At 42.5% G+C, this 22,110-nt stretch overlaps 1 protein-coding gene and 1 non-coding gene across 2 annotated transcripts; both read left to right on the plus strand.

Annotated features, from left to right (window-relative positions):
* The first annotated feature begins 4,388 nt into the window (after nucleotides 1–4,388).
* ZNF2 (zinc finger protein 2) lies at nucleotides 4,389–19,857 on the plus strand. The gene is made up of 5 exons (XM_063078796.1): nucleotides 4,389–4,440; nucleotides 12,794–12,865; nucleotides 14,628–14,754; nucleotides 17,391–17,504; nucleotides 18,024–19,857. The coding sequence occupies exons 2-5, from the start codon at nucleotides 12,833–12,835 to the stop codon at nucleotides 19,025–19,027; spliced, it is 1,278 nt and encodes a 425-aa protein (XP_062934866.1). The 5' UTR covers nucleotides 4,389–4,440; nucleotides 12,794–12,832; the 3' UTR covers nucleotides 19,028–19,857.
* Nucleotides 17,077–17,150, plus strand: TRNAI-GAU (transfer RNA isoleucine (anticodon GAU)). The gene has a single exon. It is a non-coding gene; the product is annotated as a tRNA-Ile (tRNA).
* Nucleotides 19,858–22,110: the final 2,253 nt, after the last annotated feature.

The raw sequence follows: 22,110 nt of genomic DNA on the forward strand, positions 1-22,110 counted from the left end.
CACAGCAAGTCAGCAAGCACCTAGCAAGCAAATCCTCTTGGGGGTTAGGGGTTGCCTGACAACTATGGTGGGCACAGGAGTTTCTGTTCCCATCCTCTGTGCTCTGGAGCCAAAAGGTGAAAGTACTGACAAATGAGAAAAGAGTTTCATCTTGTTGATGGCTCAGCATAATTAGGTAGAGATGAAACTGCTTCAGGTGAACTCGAGGGACAATACCTATTGGCCTGCTGCAGTGTCTGAAATTCCCCACTCTTAAATTCGGTCCTTTGGGGCAGATATTGACCCAGCGGCCCTTGTTAAAATGCACGTTTGTCATCCAGGATTTAATCAATAGCTTAACAGGAATGTTTCCTCTCCTGCTCAGTGCTCCAGTGTGCCATCTGATTTCAAAGTATTGTTAGGGGAGCTCCAGTCCCTACCAGCCTATAGGTTCCCCATTACCCCCAACAATCCTTTTGCTATTCCTTTGTAGTCATACACTTCTCCCACCCTAGCCCCTTGTGACCACTGCTCTGTTATCTGTCCCTATAGTTTTGCCTTTTCCAGAACATCATATAAATGGAATCATACAGTATGTAATCTTTTGAGACTGCTTTCTTTCACTTACCATAAAGGCCTTGGGATCCACCCATGTTGTGTGTGTATTCATAGTTAATTCCTTTTTATTCTGAGTCCAGTTGTCTTTTAAGGAAAGTTATTAGAAGGTGCTATACAACACATCCAATTACATCCCATTCTTCAGAACACATGATCACTTCTAGCTGCAAGTAAAAGTAGTGTTTATTCTTGTCCCCAGCTAAAAATTCTATTGTCATGGAAGATGGAGAGAAAGCATAATGGGAGACATCAGATTTTAAGAATGGTATTGATAAACTAGTTCATCCAGAGGAAGAGCAGATAGCAAGAGCCTCTCTCTAAATCAAATTAGTGTAAAGAAGATGGCTTACTCTAGTATAAAGAACTAAAGGAACTTTAAGAACTAATAATAAGAAACAAAAATGTAAATGATTGGCTGTTGATTTTGTAAGATAGAACTAAAGTGCAGAGACTCCTAGAGATCCTCTGTGTGCTCTGGCAGACAGAGCCTCCTTAACATGGGATGTTAGAGTACCCACCATCAACACCCTCTGGCTTACTTGGGTAAGGGGTCTCATGGTAAAAACAGGAGCCTGTTCACAATCAGGCTCAGGCATATACAGTCATGTCTGGTGGACTAAACATGCCCCGTGGCAGCCATTTTGCAAAAAGATATTAAACAAACAAAAACACAGAAGTAAAGAGCAAATATGGCCTGGAATTAGACCTACGTATCAGAAGAAGCAGTATTTTTCAGGTCCAGTGTGAAATTGTGCCCCAATATTTCTCTTCCACCCCACCCACTCACCCAGTTTCCTGATGATATACATGCACTCCAGCAATGAGAGCTGGCAGTATAAAGAATTTTACCACTAAGTACCCAACCCCCTTCACTAGGGGACCAACCATCCCCTCCCTCATAGACTGAGTAGTAAAACTGAAAATACTTATTCCAAAGGATGCATGCCATTCTGGTAAAGTACCTCCTCGAAAAAGGCCACCTGCTATAAAACATAGAATGCTTTCCTCAGAGAGAGAGAGAGGTGGTGGAGAGGGAGAGAGATTGGAGATACAGATGAAGAGTACCAGGTAGCAGCAGCAAAGAGAAAAGATGCTCTGAGAGCCAGGGTCAAGGCTACCCGAGAAGTGGCCAGGAAGGAGCAGAAATTGCTGGAAGAAGCAACCTGCAGCAGTTGAGGGAGCAGTTCAGGAGGCAACAACACAGGCAAGCAGAACAACAGTGAAGCACAGCAAAAATATCAGTTGGAATACAGACACTGCAAAGTTACCAGCAGAACCTCTGATTACAAGTGATCCTTCTCTTCTACACTCCACCTCACCCCCACACCCATCCCACCTGTCTTGTAGAGAAACACTCATAAAAGGGGAAGGCTGAAATTCTATGTGACAGTCATTTTGTTTGTTTGTTTTGTAATGGCCACAATTCTTTGACATAGTTCCATTTGAGAGGTGGGCTCTATGTTCCCTCCCCTTGGACCTGGGCAAGCTTGTGACCACTTTAACCAATAGAGTACAGCAGAAGTGACACTATTGATTTTTGAGACTACGTCATAAAAAGCCATGCAGCTTCTGTCTTGTTCACTGGGACACTCTTGGAGCTGGGAGCTGCCATATAAGAAGCCTGACTGCCTTGAGGCCACCATGTTGCAAGGAAGTCCAAGCACAGACAAGCTACATATGGGGACTCTGGCCAACAGTCCTGGCTGAGCCCAGCCAGGGTGCCAGTCCAGATGCCAGACAGCATCCTCCTGAGGTTCCAGAAATTGTGAAGCAGAAACAAGTTATCCCCACCATGCCCTGCCCAAGTTCCTGTCCCACAGAATTCATTGGCCCAATAAAATTGTTTTAAGCCACTAAATTTGGAGTGGTTTGTTACACAGCAGCATATAGCTATAACATTCCTGCAGTTTGGCAGAGTCCACAAGCTGGTGAGCCCAAGAGACATCTGTTTTATTGTAAACAAGACGGATGTCTGTCAGTTTGTGGCTGCTTAGCTTCCATGTGCTCTTTCAACTCTTTTGAGAAAATCAGCTAAAATCTTCTTAGTCTTCCAGGTAACATGGCAGATTAGACAGCATGAACAACCCTAAATGGAAAAACTAAAAATGCTGAAAAATTATGAACATTTTTATTAACACACTAGTGATCAGGCATGAAAGTGAGGAATTTGCCAAGCTTTTTAAAAATAAGTAGACAACTAGAATCCTGAAAGGAAGCTGCAAACCTGCCTTTTACACTGCTAAATCCTGGAAGACATAAACTTCCACTTTGACAGCTACCTGGGATGGAAAAAATAAAGCCTAGGGTCTGCCAATGGGTGGGAAATTCTAGAAGCAAACTCATTTAGGACCCCAAAGTTTCCACCCTCAGTATAAGGCTAACTGAATAATAAAAACCACCACAGAATGGAAGAGCAAGAAAATGCATGTCTTGGATGTCATAACTTTAATGAAGTTCTAATCTTCTAGGAAGGTCCAAACCCCTTACTACAGCACAAAGTCTGGCCCAAACTTTATCCAGCCATTCATCTTGCTACTAATTTTTTTGCCCTTTTACTAGTGTATATCTCTGCATGTGCTATTTTCTCTGATTGCACTTAGATTGCACTTTTCTTTCTTGAGAAACTAACTACTCATTCTTCGAGTGTACCAGCTACAAGAAGCCTTTTCTACCTTTCCCAGTCAGTTAACTGCTTCCTCCGTTGTACTCCCATAGTATGTGAAATGTGACATAATTATAGAACATACTGCATTGTCCAATAACCATATTTTTTATTACAATAAATTTAAAATAACAATTGTAAAATTGTGTAATAATTTTACACTGTTTTTTTCCATTGGACCATGAATTCGTTTGGGGCAGTAACTGTGTCTTATTCATATCTGTAACAGTGCCTTGCTTATAGTAGGCAATTTAGGTTTTTTGACTCAAAAGTGTAGACTTGTTCCTGATGTAGGATTTTATCACATTCTTTGTGTAATTTTCAGTCTTCCCTGAAGTTCTAGCTCAGTGGTTCTTAGTTTTAGCTGCACATTAGAATCACCTGAGGATCTTTTCAAACTCTCGCTCCTCAGAGTGGGCCCCAGGCATCAATGTCTAAAGCTCTCCAGGTAATTTCAGCGTGCAGCCAGGGTTGAGAATCCCTGCGATGTCTCCAGCCAGGGCCCTTCCAGCAGCACAAAGGAAGGCAGACTGGTGTGTGCTCAAACTGTCGGAAGTCGAACCGGCTGTCCGGTTAAATACACATGTATACTGGGCTCTCTACTTCGGTGCATAGATGTACACAGATCCACCTCGGGCCGCAGCCCCATGCTCAAAACCAAACTCTCTGCCTTTCCGGCCAAAATTTCAGAATCAAATTCCTGAAAGTAGGCAAGCCGAAGCGGAAAGAAGCCCCCTCCAAACGCCAGAAGACTCGATGTCGTCTCGGTCTTCCCCAGGGCTAGGAATGGTGCACAAAGATCAGAGGGACACATGTCCTTCGGACGGCCCTCTCATAGAAGAACCGGAGGGACGTGACATCATACGTTACGCATTGCTTCAGGATGACCGTACGTCTCCCAAGGCATCCACAACGGCTCCCAATCCCCGCTAAGGAGACCACACTACCACGTTGGACGCTGCTCACCACCCCCAGCCCCTTTCTCAGGAGCGTACGCTGGCGCAGATTTTCAGACGTCATATCAAGGCGCGGTGGCCGCTAGGACTTCTGGGAATTGGAGTCCATGCGAAGGCTGCGCATTCATTGGGAGCGCGGACGCCAGGGCCCATTGCGCAGGCGCATTGCTTTCCCGACCTGAAGAGGTGCAGTTTTTCCAGGGTCCTGGGCACTCTGTGCCGGAGGTGAGGGTTGCGGGCGGACTGAGCACAGCGGCCGAGAGAAGGGGACACTGAGAACTTGGGGAGGTGCTGTGGGAGCAGAACGGGTGACGCGGGCGGAGCGAGCCTGCAGAGTGTGTGTGGCGACGTCCCGGCTTGAAGAGGTGCGGACAGAAGGTTGTCCCCCGCCGTGTGTGCGTGTGTTCAGTGGGCACTGTCACCAGTAGTCTTACGGTGTGCGCCCACTGCATGTCAGATCCGGTACTTTAGGTTGGAATTTTGGAGTCTTCTTGTGCTCCTCCCGTTCTTTCCCATAATGGGTGCTTAATGCAAGTGGGTGGAATTGACATTAAATCTAGGGTGCCGCCTACTCCAGTCCCTCCCAGAAAGCGCCTCAGATTGTCTCGTTGAGCTCCCTGCCCTGGGCCTCAGTGGGGCTACATGGAGGAGGTAGGATTTGTTGCGGGGAAAACAAACAAACACGAAAGAGGTAGCAAAGTGTTAGGCAGATTTGAGAGGAAGATAACTTTTACTGGAGCGGAGGAATAGAGGGAGACAAGGGTGAAGAAAGGTAACTGGGGCCAGAGTACAGGATATAAGGACAAAACCGGGTAGGCAGGGTGGATTGTATGAGTCTGATCCGGGGACTGACGCGAATAAACCTCTTTGGGGACAGTTTTTCTAGAGGTCACATTCAGGACTAGAGGGAAGAAGGGGCTAGTGGCAGAGAGACATTTAGGTATGTGTGGTAGTTCCTAAGCACCTTGTTATGGACCTGAATTGCGATGGTGTTAGGGGTAGGGAAGGATACAAATAACATTGCAAAAGAAGAATCAACAGGACCTGATGACTAGATTTGGGAGGAAAGAGAGCGAAAAAGTTTGAATTTGGGACACTTGGGAAAATAATAGAACATCTGATAGAAATGTGAAGCCAGGGAGAGGAAGTGGTGTGGGAGTTGCACAGAGAAAGAAAGCAACTTTTGAGGTGATTGCAGAATGCTTAATTCAGAATTTGCAGTTTTTGGAAGTGCAGGCGTTTGGAAAAGGAGTTAGGACCGGAGCCATCTCTGTAGAGGTGGAAAATGGAGCCCTGGGTGGAGATGGACTTTCTGACGGATAGCAAAAAAAAAACATTGTACGAAGACTGAGCTATGGGCAGCATCCATGTTTCTAGGGCAAAACTGGGAAAAAGAGTCACAGGAAGACAATAGCTTTAGTGGCAGGAAGAAAATCAGGCTAGTACAGTAGTAAAGCAGCTACAGTAACTGCTTGAAGAAGCAGAAACTCATCAACCAGTCAAGCTGCAGAGAAATAAAGATAAGGAGAAGAGGACCATTGGAATCAGATCAGAAGTGCATTGGTAATTTTCAAGTGTGAGAGGCAAGAGCAGAATAACAGGGATTTGAGAAAAGTGGTGACGATGTGGCGTCAATAGGTATGTACAAGGAGACTTCAAAAAGTTCATGGAAAGATTCGTATTATCTTGTAACTCTATTTTTCCACAGACCTTTTGAAATATCCTTGTATTCTTCATCCAAGAAGTTTGATCATGAAAGGAAAGCCTAAATGAGAACTGTTTTGCTAGAAGGAGATCGTGGGATTCAATGAAGATAGTTTCAGGTAGAGGCAGCTTGTATGTGTTTGAAGATGTGGAAAGAAACTGCTAGAGAGATAGAAGATGCTAGGCAAAAAGAGAAGACTGGGTAATGCAGGGAGCGAAGTCTGAGAGGAAACAATAGTGGAAGAAAATAGGACACAGGAGGTAGGACACAAAGGTAAAGTCCTGGAGACACATTTCTGTCTTGTTGACCTCACTCATCTTGCTGCCTAGCACATAGCAGGTACTTGGTAACTATTTGTTGAGTGGTGGGATGCATGAGTGAATGAATGGGTTGTCGCTGAGCAGTAGAAAGGAAGGGAACTTTCTTTTATTAAACAAACTGTATGATAAATGCTTTACATTAATTGTCTCGTTTACTATTTATAACTACCCTGTAAGGTTAGGTATTAAGCAACTGGGAGTCCACTATTGGCTTAAATACCTTGCCCAAGGCTTCATGGTTAATAATTCCGTGCCTGTGGAATGCTTTCTACTACATGGTCCTGTCTGCCATGGAGCTCACTCTTCAAACCTTCAGTGTAGTTTAGAAGACCAAGGTTTGCTGAAATAGAATGGTAGCCATGGAGGTTTGGAATAGCTATACAGCTTAGATGGAAGCAGTAAAAGCTTTTTAGGCAGTGGCAAGGGCTCATTTGAAGATATAGAATTTGACTTTGAAGGACATTTTCTTCAGAGATACTCAGATCCAGGAATAGGAAAAGAGAAAACAGAAGTAGAGGTGACCCTGTGCTGGCAGTAACTCCATGTGGGTCTGGTGGATCTGGGGAGTCCTGAGTGTCCATGAGAGCTTACTGAAGTGAGTGCTGTTGGAGTCTAAACCTAATGAGGAGTGAAGTCTACCTGGCAGAGAGCCCACAGACGATGAGCACTTTGGAAATATTGGCTGGTTGTTTAATGGCCGGGGAACTTTTATGCTCACCACCACTTGTGATTTGTTCAGTGCTTAGTTTATTAAAGGCGTAATATAATAAACTAAACTTTGAAAATTGCCTTAAAGCATTTAAATATTGAGCAATTTCAGTTGTAGTTTGATTTGTTCAAAAAGTGCAAATGCTTCAGACAACGTATACAAATACAGTGATTCCAAAGTTATTACTGCACTAAAACAGTAACAACACAGTGTAATATTCTCATTTCTACCTTCCTAGGGTTATAATGTTACTTTTTAGCTAATGCTAACATTTACTTAGCGCATTATTCTAAACACCTTATATATATTATTCTATTTAAGCATCAAGATAAGTGCATGAGTTAGGTATGTTCATTATTCCGTTTTTGTAGATGAGCGAACTGAGACAAAAGTTAAGAAACTTTCTTAAGGTCGCACAGGTAGGAAGAGGTAATGCTGGATTTTGATTTCAGGCAGTCTAGCTCCAGAGACTGTACTCACAATGACTGTACTCTCCTGTATCTCCAAGTACTAATGTTCATACCTTCCTAGGGTTCAAAAGTAATATGTGGATACTTTTCTGGGGGTGGAAGACTCCTAACAGATTAAAAAGGAAAAGAATATTATCTTAGGTAACACAAGTTGCAGGCTCTGGTTATCAAGTGATGATATATCTTCATTTCTATTTGTGTGTACATCACTCTCTGCCTCCTCCTAGCAAGATTCAGACCCCAATCTCTCCTCCTGAGGATGACATTTTTCTTTATAGTTACGTTAAATTGGTTTTTCCAGTAAGATTTTTTTTTCTTTAAGTTTTTGCCTTTCACATAGGTTTTAGTTTTTGTAAACTGGTGTTCATCCTCAAGGTAATAGTCTTTTGAAGTTTTGCTTGGCTTGTTGTCAGATAACTTGTTGTTAAAAAACCCAGGTCTGTCTGGCGATTTTTAACTCTGCTATAAAAATTTATTTTCATGAAAAGATAGCCACATAGAAAACAGACCAGTAGACTGGAATAGAAAATCCCAAAATGTATCTAAGAGTATAATAGACCCATTATAGAATAGAGTTGAAAGCTGCCAGAGAGACCAGTAAATGTACAAGAGCACTTCAAAAAGTTCATGGAAAAATGTAATTGAAAGATAATATTAATATTTCCATGAACTGAAGCATCGTCATATATTGGTCTGGTCTTTTGGTATTTTTGAAAATTTAATTGTGCCTTATTCGTCTCGTGATTCATCTCAGGGAGAAAGGATTAAGTCTGCACAGTTACTTTGCCTCTTCAGAATGTGAGGTTCGTTCCTTGTTAGGAGAGCACGCTCTTCTAACCTGTTCTGTGTGGCCCCAGTGCTGACCAATCCTCCCTATTTGGGGTACGCAATTCCTACTTCTGTCATTACTTGGCTTATCTGCGTTCCTTAGTTTTCTTTTTTCATACTTACATGAATGGATACAAGTATATGTCCCAAGGATACAGCTATACTTTATGAAGTCATATAATGAATAGGGAAAAAAAGTATTCATTTATATAACTAAAGGCTTGAATATTGCCTTCTTTGTATTAAAACCATTTTTTGGTATATTTTATATTAACTTTTCCGTTTTGAGTATGAAATTCATGGTCTTTCAAAATTCCAGTTATTTAATTTATCAATAATCATTTTCGTTATTATCTATCCAGCAGGGCCAGAGTCATCTGAGTTTTCTTATTCAGAGATGCAGGATCCACTCAAATTCTTAATGTCCAAAACCGCATTCCCTGGCTTTCCCTTCCGTCCTCATGTGTAGCTCACCTTCACGAATGCCATCGGCATCCACACCATTGCTCAGTTGTGGCCCAGGAGTCATCCTCACGCTCCCCTCACCATCAGCCTCCACTTCCAGTTGGCCTGTTGTCTATTCTTTTTAATATTTGACAGTTCTCCTTCTCTCCATTGCCGGTGCCACTACTTTCATTCTGTTTTTCATCACTTTTTGCTTAATTAATTATTACAGTCTCCTCACTCGTCTGTTCATCCTCATTCTTGCCCTCCACTAATTGCATCCTGCTACAGCTACTCAGAGCAGTGTGTCAGGGATTCCCAAGATCACCCCACATTCTGGGGTTCACTAGAAGGACTTGGGACTCAGCCTATAGTTGTACTCATAGCTAAGATTATGACAGCGGTCTTTCGAGAATACACAGGAACAGACACAGGAAGACTCTGGAGGAATCCATATGCAGGCTTGCTTGGCTTCTGTCCCTGCCATGAGGGGTCACAGAGCACGCTCCTCCCCCAGCAACAAAAATGCTTCAATGTGTGATGCTTCTGCCCAGGGAAACTCATTAGAGACTCAGCAATATCAAAATTCCAAACCCCCCAGCAGGAAGGCAGATGTTCAGCACAAACCACATTATTTGCACAAATAGTTTAGGCATAGTAGATCACCCTTATCTCTTAGGGAACCCTCTCAAAATCGAAGTTCCCAGACACCGTCCGAGGACCAACTGTGTAAGCAGAACTTTCTAGGAATAGCAGTCTCAGGTCTGCTGTAACTTTTCTACACACTACCCTTCCTTCTCTCCTGCTATTTTTCCTGTACACCAAAGTAAATACATACTCTTGTTTAAGAAAATCAGAAAATATAAAGAATTGTAAGAAGTCAAATAAATATCACTTGTAATGCCACACTCAAATTCCATTTAAATTTTAATATATATCCTTCCTTTTTCTGTACATATGTGCATGTATAATATGTAATTTTTAAAGACTGCATTCTTCGCTTGATATTTTGTGATTTCTTTTTTTTCTTTAGATTTTTTTCTTTAAGAAAAAAAAATTACAGATGAAGTCTCCTAGGAACCTCTCCAAATCCCATTTCCCTCCCTTCACAAATATACTCATGGTTTGGTACTTATTGTCTTATTTAAAACAAACAAACAAAAAAAAAACCAACAGATTTTTGCAGGCATTATTTACCTGTTTTTAAATTTTATATAAATATTATACAGTAAGTCACTCTATAACTTTCTTGTTTTTTGCTCAATAATTATGTCTCTGTGATTTATCCCTATTGTGAACATGAGGCTGTAGTTCATCTTAATAAATCTATAATATTCATGTATATGTGTATATATATAATCACAATCTATCCATTATTTGATTGATGAACATTGATGTTGTTGGCAGTTTATCACTAGTGATCTTTTCCCCAGTGATTTGTCATGACACCTCAGTCACCTCAAGCTTCCCCGAATGCTTGAATGTGTTTTGGGATTTCCCATTATAGTCTGTTGGTCTGCTATCTATGTGGCTATCTTTTCATGAAAGTAAGTTATTATAGCATACAGTTAAAAGCCACTGGGCAGACCTAGGTTCAAATTCTACCTCTGCCTCTCACAAAGCCTAAATTTCCTAATCTGTAAGATAGTACCCACCTTATTGATTTATTAGGATGGAATTAAATTATCCTTATAAAAGGCACTTAGTACAGCACCTGATAAACAGCAAATACTCAGTAAATGCTAGTTGTTATTAATATGTTTAATAGTGTCCTATTGTATGGATGAACTAGACCATAAAATTATTTAACCAAATCTATTTTGATGTTTTGGATATTTCAATTTTTTGCTGCCTCATTTTAAAGAGTAAATGAGATAATACATATAAAGTACTTAGGAAGTTGCCTGGCACATAGCCCTCAATAAAGGTTAGTGTTGATGATGATTAATGAAAAGCTTTGTATATATTCTTACCTATTTCTTTAGAATAAACTCCTAGGAGAATTGCTGGGTCAAAGCGTATGCATGTTTCAAGGCCCTTGATATGAGCCACAGTGGTCTTTCTAAAGCATAGACCCGAGGATGACACATCCATGCTTAAGTGCTTCAGCGATGCGCATACCTGTGGAGAAGGGCTGCACAAAGCTCCTCTCAGTGCAGCTGTGCTCCACCTACTTCGCCAGCCTCTTCTTTCCCCATAGCCCTGCTCACAGCCTAGACTGCCACAATTCTAAACTAATCTCAGTTGTTCATCCTTCCCATGTAAAGACCTGCCTCCTTGGTTTTGAAAAACTTGAGGTTTTTCTTCCCTAGAATGTTCTACCTTGTACCTAAAATCAAAACTTACCTTAGATCCCACTTCTGCCAAGAAAGCTGCAACGTCCCTCCCTCCCTCCTGGCTTAGGCGAGCCTCTGAGGTGCTCTCACAGTTTGCCTTGCATATCTCTTTATAACACTTACCCATCCTGTAGTGAAAATTTTTGTGTACTTGTTTGTTCTGTGTGCTAGGCTATAGCTCCTGGAGAACAAGGACAGTGTCTTACTGGTTTTTTGCTTGGTATTAATAGTTGGTACTGAATAGGGCTGGCCAGTTAGCTCCGATGCTTAGAGCGCGGTGCTGATAACACAAAGGTCCAGGTTTTGATCCCTATGCTGGTCAGCTGCCAAAAAAAGAAAAAAATCCTTGTCTGCTGAGTAAATGCTGGTTGAATAGATGGATGAATGAATCACAAGGAGCAGTGACCATATTCCCTTGACTGCAGGAGAACGGTCAGTGAGCCACAAAACAGCCTTTTCCTCCTCCTTCCTAGGAGCACACTATTTCCCCATGCCCCCATGAATCCCAGAATTGCTTGATTTAACTGTGTAGTTTTAGACTCTTGATTGTCAGAAACTAAGAGGTACTTAGCTAATTCAAGGGGAGTTAGTGATAAGGATTTACAAAGAGCCCACAAGGGATAGAGTCTTATGGAAATCCAATAATAAATAAGGCTGGGTGGCATGGAAATTGGAGCCCGCAGATGGTAGTGGTGAGATAAGAGAGGTCAGGGCCAGGAATTCTTGTCTTTGCTTCAGGGCTTCACCGCTGGTTTGACTGAGCTGTTCTCTCCCCTCCCACCGCCTCCCCCTGCTTCTCGACCCACTGCCTATTATGGCCTTTTTCCCTACCTCATATTTTCCACATGCCCACCAGTTTTGCTTTGTGGTAACTTTGGTTCCCCTGATCCTTGTGGGCTGCTTTGGTAACTCATAGTGTCCTTTCAGCTCATCACCCATGTGTTATCATGACATTTCTTAGTTCCTGTGGCAGGATGTCATCTTTTCAAGCCAGATCACATCTCAGTCTCCTCCTCACCAATGCATTGCCCACCTGCAGCCTTATCAGTGTGGCTGTGGGAGTGAGACACAGGGTCACGTAGTAAAGTGCATGGCTGCCCACAGCTGCCCCCCTCTTTTTAATATCCTATATAAAGATGACCGGTAAGGGGATCTTAACCCTTGGTTTGGTGTTGTCAGCACCACGCTCAGCCAGTGAGCTAACCGGCCATCCCTATATAGGGATCCGAACCCGTGGCCTTGGTGTTATCAGCACCGCACTCTCCCAAGTGAGCCACGGGCCGGCCCCACAGCTGCTCCTTTAGCGGGGCTGTGAATGGGCTGTTTTTCCTTTGAAGAGGCCACGGGTTTTAGTTGACCGGTCTTGTCCATGTTGTCATTTACAGAGTTGCTTATGGCTTTTATCCAGTTATCATTCAGGGTAATATTGAATGTTAATTTATAGATACCTTGTGAACCTAACTATGTTCTTGACTCCCAGGAACAGAACCCTGCCTTTAGGATCATGATAAAACAAGCACACCATTGTCCTAACTCGCAGTATCCATGGCCTTTGGCTCTAATTCTGGGGTGGCTGGGGCTGCTGGCCTTGCTTTACTTTGTACCTCACCGACCCCCCCCCCTCGCTTTTGTAGTGTATTAGGAATGAGGATGGGGACATATGTCACTGGTATATGGAGAGTTCTTTCTTCATTGGTCAGAAGACTGCAATATAGGACTGCTCTTTCTCACACCTTCTTTCTCATCCCAAACCTCTGCCTCATTAGGACTCTGCCCTTTTCTACAAGGAGAGCACACAGGAGGGAATGGCTGCTGTGTCTCCGACTGCCCGATGCGAGGTGAGGTGGATTTTGTGTTTCTGAAATACTCTATTAGTCTCCAGAATGTAACCAGTTTTCTTTCTGTGTCCTGGAGCTTCTTTGATCAGACCCACTAAGGCGGATGAAGGACTCCACAGGGATTGTTTTCTTCCCATTTGACTTGAGGTATCCTTTGGTGACCTTTTCTTGCCTTGACCGTGTGCCCACTTGCCTGTCACCAGGCACACAACCTGTTTTAGTCCATTTTGTGGTGCTATAACAAAATTACTTGAGACTGGGTAATTTATAAAGAAGAGAGGTTTATTTGGCTTACAATTCTAGGACAGCTGCATTTGGCACGGGCCTCAGGCTGCTTCTATTCATGGCAGAAAGTAGCAGGCAGCCAGTGGGTACAAACATATCACATGGCGAGAGGAAGCAAGAGAGCGAGAGAGAAGGTGCCAGGGTATTTTTACTACCAGCTCTCGCGGGAACTAATAGAGCGAGAATTCACTCATTAATCCCCCCTCCCCTAGGGAGAGCATTAATCCATCCATGAGCGATCTGCCCCCATGATTCAAACAGTTTCCAACACTGCCACATTGGGGATCAAATTTCCACATGAATTTTGGAGGGGACAACACATCCAAACTCCATCACAACTGTTGTAGACTTTGCTCTGAGTGATTTTGCCTAAAAGCCGATGATTCAGGTCTGATTGGAAGGTTTGGGGAACAGTGGGCTGGTTCTGGTCCTGACTGTGCATTCAATACATCTATGTATGACTAAGAGTATGCCCCAATGTTAGGCTGGGGAATGTGATACGTACTGCAGGACACCTCGGTAAGGTTGTAAGAATCTTGAAGAAAGTCTTAATGGGTAGAGACATGTAGCTTGCTTCCAATTTGCCCAAGGGAAGAGAGTCTTGAATTCCATGCTCTGGTCTAGAACTTCTGCAGACACACTGGAGACTTACCTGGGGTTTTAGAACCACGATAAAGATGCAATCTTACAGAATCATAGAGCATTCGAGTGAAATGAGAGGGATCCTAAAGATGATCTAATATTATTCTAAGGATTTGTAAAAGAAAAAAATAGGCAACTGGTGAAATTTGAATAAAGTTGTATATTAGATAATATTGTAATATCAATGCTATTTCCTTGATTTTTTATATTTATGAAGGTACTTCAAAAAGTTCATGGAAAAATAGAATTAAGAGATAATACTAATCTTTCCATGAACTTTTTGAAGACCTCTTGCATATTCTTCTTTTTCCCGAACCTCTTGAGTAACTTGCAAACTAAATATTTCATTGTATATTTTGTAAAAACAGGGACATTCTCTTGTATAATCAGAGTATACAAGGGATCTTCAGAAAGTTCATGAAAGATTCATATTATATTTTAATTCTGTTTTTCCATGAACTTTTTGAGGTACCCTCATATATACATAGAAAGAGAGAGATAAAGCAAATGTGGAAAATGTTAACATTTGGAGAAGCTTTGTGAAGGGTACACAAGAATATTTTGTTCTGTTCTTGCAAGTTTTTTGTAAGTCTGATAAAGAGCCCCTGGTATTCACAGGCTCACCTATAAGCCTAGTGGTGTGGGATTATGACCAAGAACTTCATGTCTTGGGTGATAAGCCACTTTCCCAAAGTTCTTCAAAGCCTTACTTTGTCAGGACCATTTCTCTTACACCCCCTCCACATCTTCCAGGGCTGTCGTCTTTATGACATTTTGGTCTGGTCCACATAAAGAGAAGGATTATGAGTAAAGGAGAATGTGATTGTGTTTTCAGGAATTGGTGACATTCGAGGATGTGGCTGTGATTTTCACAGATGAAGAGTGGAGACATCTGGTCCCTAGTCAGAGGGACCTCTACAAGGAGGTGATGCTGGAGAACTATAAGAGCATCGTCTCACTGGGTAAGGAGAGCTTCTCCTGAGAGGTTAGACTCTGTGCTATGCTCATGGGAGGTTGAAGGGGCCGAGAAATTGATACCAGTTCTCCCCCTGCCTGAGTTCTGAGCCACCCGAGAGACAAGATCAGAGTTAAAGGATATGGCTTAGGTGTACAGCAGCAGTGAACTTCTTAATACTGACCCCCACCATTGGACAGCTGGGAGCAGTGCTGGATGGCTACAGGCTCTCTTGCTCAGCAGCCTGCCCCTGCAAAATGGAGGGAGGGCTGAGGGACAGGGCAGAATGTGTGCTTGATGCAGGGAGCTGGCTCTCCACAGGGCCGAGCAGGAGAGGCTGAGCTGCACACGGCCAGTTCCTCTCCTGGATCACCAGTCAGGTGATGCACTCAACTCCATCCAGGGGACTAAGTGGTGGACAAGGGGCCATCTTACTGATCGGAAATTTCTTCTCATAGAAGCCAGGGGAGAGGGGAAAGAAGTGTTTCCTTTAAAAAGAAGGAAGTGTGGGAGTAGGGCTGTGTCTCTGAGTAGGTGACCAGAGATGTGTTTGATTTTGAATATTTATCTTAAGTACAGTCTTAGATGCTCACAGAAGATACTATGCAATTATGAAGACATGTGTGACAAAGGGGAAATTAAGAGCCACATCTGATGTTAGGTATTAGTGACAAGTGAAGCTGGGCTGCTGTAGGTAATGAGAACTCCAAATCTTCAAGAATAAGAGGTTGAGAGGGTGCACAGATTCAGAGTTAGGCTTAAAGTGAGCAGTGGGTGGCAGTAAAAGGAGTCATGTTGCAGATTTTACACAAGGCAGGTCAAAAAAGCAAGCACTAACACCCCCTGGATTAACTTAAGTAGGCCACATAGTCTCCCAAACAGAGCAGAATGTTCGGGAGGCAGTAAGGGAGACTGCTGGGCCTTTGTCACAGGCTTTTGGCAAGATGAAATATTGAGGAAAATGGAATTCCTAAGGTCAGAGACAGGAAGCCATGGCAGGTGTGGAGTATGATTCAGCAGAGAATCAGCATACAACCCCATAAATGATCCTTGGGCCCAATAGGAAAGTGCCTCTCTTCCCCAAGTTGGGAGCCCAGTGCAAGGGGAGTTTAGAGCTCAAGCCTATTTCCAGGAGGGAATCTGCTTTTTTATATAACCTAAAGTGGAAAGGTTTGATTCTAATCATTTATCTAATGAAATAATAGGATTAGCAATCCGTGGTATACATAATGTTGATCATACCATTCATGGTTTGTTAATAGCAAAACAGTAAAAACAGTCTAAAATGTCTGTCAGCAAGGGATTCCTTAAATAAATTATGTCATTACATACAGTGGAATATCATGTAGCCATTAAAAAGGTAAGGTAGATCTGTGCTAGTTGAAATAAAATAATATTTAAAGTTTATTATTATGTGAAAAAAATCAAGTTTACACATTAGCATTATTTCATTACCCAGTTTTTAACAAAATGCATCTATAGGTATCTTCAGTATCAAAATGAATAGAAAGAAAAGAAAAAACTAATAGAAAGTATGAAAGGTGGTTTTTCCTTATATTTGTTGTATTAGTTTTATTGCTAATAACAAAACATCTGGAACTGGGTACTTTATAAAGAAAATGAAATTTATTGCTTATGGTTTTGGAGGCTGGGAAGTCCAAAGTCCAGGGAACACATATGGTGATGGCAACAGTAACCCAGGGGTCTCACATGGCAGAAATGGCAGAGCAGAGAGAGAGACAGCTCCTCATGCACTTCCTTTTAAAGCCCTCAGAACCACGCCCCTGACTTCCATTATTAATCCATTCACCATGGCATGGTCCTGCAATCTAATCACCTCTTCAAGGCCCCACTTTTCTTTTCTTTTCTTTTTCTTTTTCTTTCAAAAGATGACTGGTAAGGGGATCTTAACCCTTGACTTGGTGTTGTCAGCACCACGCTCACCCAAGTGAGCCACGGGCCGGCACTCAAGGCCCCACTTTTAATTACCATAATAGGATTTCCCTCCCTCGACAGTTAATGGTGGGATTAAGCCTCAGTGAGGTTGGGGGGCACCCAGTCAGCGGCACTTGTACATCCCTCTAATTTTCTTACAGTGAACTGACTTGTTTCAATAAAAGCATTTTTATACTAAAAGTAAACAAGCAAACAAAAGTGGGCACCTTCATTCCACCTTTTTACTCGAGATGATCTTTTTTCTGTCTCACCTCCCCTGAGCCGAGGACCTTCATCCCACCAGCACTGAAGCTGGGAGCTTCCCACTCACTTCACAGGGAAGAATAAACACAACCAGTTCAAATGGATTTTGTCAACTTTCTGACTGAAGGCTGGCTGGTTAGCTCAGTTGGTTAGAGTGTGGTGCTGATAACACCAAGGTCTAGGGTTCGATCCCTGTACCGGCCAAAAAACCAAAACAAAAAAAAAGGGAGTCAACTTTCTGACCGAGTGCCACTTGTTCCTTGGTAGAACCTCAGTCCCGCCGTCCAGTCAGGGGCTCCTCTGCTTTGTACTCTGCACCCCTGGCTGGCACGTTCTGCCTGTTGCAGTTCCTCTCTGAAAGACTGAGGCCGGGATTAAGCTTTGGAATAATTATGTATTTTCATCACATACAACCACCTGGCTTGTTTCTTTCTCCATGAACAGGACTTCCTGTTCCTCGATCCGATGTGATTTTTCAGTTGAAGAGAGGGGACGAGCCATGGATAGTAGATCTTCGTGGATATGATGAGGGAGAATGTCTGGAGAGTGTCTCTCTAGGTAACTGTGTCTGAATGGGACAGGGCAGAGTCCTGTTGTGCCTGTTATGTGGGTGTGGGGCGGAATATTGGGTGTCACCTTTTTCTCAATTCAAGTTTTCTGCTGTAGTGTTTATTGTATATCACCCATCAGCTTTCATTTTTTTCCTGTACACCTTAAAGTATTACTCATCTGTGTATACCAGATGTTTATCTTCTCAGATCTGTCATGTTGCCCCATTGATCATCTATTGATATTCCTATTGATCACTATCCTCTCCGCTCAGCATACTCTCCTAATTATCCTGGCCATGCTCTTGAAGGGCATTCTCCTGTTTTCTGAGTTGTCCACCATCAGTGCTATTCCATGTCTTCTTCGTTCCTAAGTCTCAGACTCTCCCTAGCGTGTAAGACTATTTGTGGGAGCAAGTAGTGCAGTGACCGTCCATTGCTTTCAGATTCATCACAGTATCTCTTCTTCCTGCTGTAGTATTTCCTAACCCAGGAAAGACACTGCATCTGTGTTTTCTGTTTGTTCCAGACTGGGAGACTAAGCCTAAGACTAAAGATGCTTCAGAAGAGAAATCAGAAGAAACACTGAGGGAAAGATTTAGAAGAGAGAGTCCCCTGTGTCCTAAATTTGAAGCTCATGAACCAGAAGGTGGGTTGGAAACAGAGAAGGAAAGCCCTGCCATGGAGACTTGCAAGAAATCCCTTTCCCGGGAGAAAAGTTTGCAGCGGGGGTCAGCCCCACCCAAGAAAATTCTCACTAAAGAGAGAGACCAGGAATGCGGTGACTGTGGGAAGACTTTTTTTGACCACTCGTCCCTTATCCGCCATCAGAGGACTCACACCGGAGAGAAGCCCTATGACTGTCATGAGTGTGGGAAAGCCTTCAGCCACAGGAGCAGTCTCAGCAGACATCTGATGTCTCACACTGGGGAGAGCCCCTACGAATGCAGCGCGTGCGGGAAAGCATTCTTTGACCGTTCGTCCCTAACTGTGCATCAGCGAATTCATACTGGAGAGAAGCCCTTTAAATGCAATGAGTGTGGAAAAGCCTTCTTTGACCGTTCATCCCTTACTCGGCACCAAAGAATCCACACTGGAGAAAGTCCTTATGAATGTCACCAATGTGGGAAATCCTTTAGCCAGAAAAGTATTCTTACTCGCCATCAGCTAATCCACACTGGCAGGAAGCCTTATGAATGTAATGAGTGTGGGAAAGCCTTCTATGGTGTCTCATCACTAAACAGGCATCAGAAAGCTCATGCTGGGGAGCCTCGCTACCAGTGTAACGAGTGTGGCAAAGCCTTCTTTGACCGCTCGTCCCTTACACAACATCAGAAGATCCATACTGGAGACAAGCCCTACGAATGCAGCGAGTGTGGGAAAGCCTTTAGCCAGAGGTGCCGGCTCACACGGCATCAGAGGGTTCACACGGGAGAGAAGCCGTTTGAATGCAGCGTGTGTGGGAAAGTTTTCAGTTCAAAATCATCTGTTATTCAACATCAACGGCGTTACGCCAAACAGGGAATAGACTGAGTCAGGTGAAAGCTTGGGTCAGACAAAGGACCTCCGTAGGGACTTACGATAGGTCTCCCTGTCTTAGACAAGCCCATCGTTTGCTCATTCTACCCCTTCTGGCTACTGTTCTCCTGTCCTGCCTCTGCTCCACAGTGTTTAAATAGCACTCACTTCTACTGTGTTATACAACTGACGTGGTATGCCAGAAATCAGAAAATGACTTTAAAGATTCAAAATTTTGGAGAGCCTTGTTAGACAATAAGATAGATGTTAGAAGGAGACCCTTGGACATACCTCTTGTCTGAGAACCTTCGTTCCAGGTATCACTGCACTTTAAATAACTGGAGGCTACAACAGGAGGGGAAAGGCACAACTGTTTTCCAGAACAGTTGTTTTTATAGCTCTCTTGGAGCTTTTGGGGGCACTGACATTGTTCTCTTGTGTTAGATCTCTTAATACTACCACTACGAATAGCTAGCACTTACTGAGCACTTATAGGGTAAACACTCAGCTAAGAGTTTTACAAGGAATGAATTGATCCTCTCATGAATCCTATGAAGTAGGTACTGTTACTATCCACATTTTACAGATAAGCACACTGAAGTTGAGTGATTAAATAATTGTCCCAAGGGTGACACAGCTAGGAGAAGGTGAAGCCAGGTCTTAAATACAGGTCTACTTTCAAAGTCAATTCGCTTTACCATTATGCACTAAGGTTTGATTATTTTATAATTTATGTACATGTATTATCTCCTCAACTAGATCGTAAGCACTTGGAAGAGTGATTTGTAGGTCTTTGTATCTCACACAGTGCCTTGCAAATAATAGGTGCTCAATAAATATTTATCTGAATGAATGACTTTTCTTTTTAGCAAGTTCTCTCCCTTCAAAACGTCTCTTGGACTCACATCCCTCCTCTGAATTTTCACAGCCCAGCCTATCCCTAATCATCCCAGGCTCCCATCACTTCCCTGTTTATTATGAAAGAAGGATACTTAAGCCCCCAAGTAAACAATGATCTGTGTCTCAGAGAAATCTGGTGTGAGTCAGTCTGTCTTATTCCATCTTCATCATTTAAAACATTTGGCCTCCAAGGTTACCATGAAAGAGGAAGAGAAAGCTAGAGGAATTTGTGGGATGTTTAAGGGCCAGACTTCTATCCACATCTATCCACATCTATCCACTTCTATCCACTTCTATCCACTTCTATCCACATCTCCTAAGCCAGAACCCAGCATCTGGAGCGTAGGAAAGTAAACAAGCCTCTCAGTGTTTGGTTAACACCAAGAGCCTCTGTTGCAGTTACGTTTTGCATGTTACTTTTAGTCCATTCTTTCCACATGACCTCGTCCTGCCCATCATTGCCTTACTCAATACCTAAAATAGCTCCCTGTTTAATGGAAACTTCTCTAAATATGTAAGGTCTGCCTTAATGTGATTCCCATTGGCAAGCCCTACATCCTGACTCCCAAGACTCTTCCATTTCCTTACTTTTATTTTGTCAAAGGTCAGGCACTAGGCAACCTTAACTCTATGCATCTGCATTCCCTTTGTATTTGTTTAAGGTGAAGTCTGGAAAAGGACTTGGTTCTGAAAGGCTATCAGGAATTAGATTGCCCTACATGAATCCCAGTAGATCAGGGTGGATTCCCCCTAGCAGTTAAAGTCAGAGTCAAGAAACTGAATTACCAAACAGACCCCTCCCCAACCTACTAACAACCACATTAATCTTGGTCCACCTTAGAACAGATAAACAGCAGGGAAGACTATATGTGCGGACTTTTGAAGCAACTTGAGGAAAAATGTCACAGAATCTAGTGGTGCAGATAATATCTGATATTGTTTAATAAAGTCAAGTAGAAAATAAAAAGGACTATTGATAGACTTCTGAGTGGTGAGTGTCTCTGAAGTTCCGAATCTTTAATTTACTGTCTTGTTAAAAATAAATGAGGGTCACAAGAATTTCCCTAAGACATTTTACCATCGATTTTTGAATTTTTAATAACTTAATGATTTGGTTTTTTTTTAACGATTTAAAGATTTATCAATCCAAATACTCATGTTTTTCAGGGTACAATCTTGTCCGCATTTATCATCCATTAAGCACAATGCTTGAGGATCTGTAAAGCAATTGTGAACAAAGACAAACCCATATCATGGATAATAACATGAAGACCTACCAAAAAACCCCACAAAAATACCTTATAATATAATGGTTGTTTACTATGAACTATTCATTATGCTAAGCACCTTTATACATTATCACTAATCCGTTCCACAGCTCTGCAAAGTGGGTGTTGTTAGTCCCATATTACAGAAAGGAAAACCGAGGGTCAGAGACTTGACTAGCACAAACTAGCAAGTGAATCCAAAGTGACTTAGCCAGAATTTGAATTCAGATCTCTCATATTCCAATGTCTGAGTTCTTTGCATTCCACATACTGCAGCCCAGAGGACATGCTGATTATGAATTTAGTTCTGGAGTCTGGGAAGTTCAAGGGCATGGCAGCAGCTTCTGGTGAGGGCTCTCATAAGTTTCTGAGGCTGAGAAATCCAAAGTCCATCTGGTGGTGATGACATGACCCAGGGGTCTCACATTGCAAGATGGTGGAAGCAGAGAGAGCCAAATTCTGAATTCTAATGGACTTTTGAGTACAGTGATAATTGAAACTGTGCGGATGCAAATTCAATAATTTTCCCTTTTTCCCTTTTTCAAATTCAGTGATTTGTGGGGTTTTTGTTTTTGTCTTCTTTAAATGTGGAATACTTTATCTCCTGCTAAAAACTCTAAGGAAAGGTCTGTTTTACCTTGAATTGATATCTCCTAATATGGCATGCAGTAGTGGAGGCCTTAAATTTTGAGGTTTTAGCTCCACCTAATGGTGAAGTAGGATCAAATCTTGAAATCAGAAATTGATCAAATTAGTAGTATGCCAGCATTCTTAAGATATAAAGCAAAAAAGCCTGGGTAGTATTTGTAGGGTTTGAGCCTAAGACTTTAGAAGTTATTTCAAAGAAATGAAATAATATCTCTGGTGTCAAATAAGCCCTATCTAAATTTAAGACAGAATTGAATACTTACCACACAAATGAACAGAAGC

The sequence above is a fragment of the Cynocephalus volans genome, chromosome 14 (genome assembly GCF_027409185.1).
Source record: "Cynocephalus volans isolate mCynVol1 chromosome 14, mCynVol1.pri, whole genome shotgun sequence".
Lineage (NCBI taxonomy): Eukaryota > Metazoa > Chordata > Mammalia > Dermoptera > Cynocephalidae > Cynocephalus > Cynocephalus volans.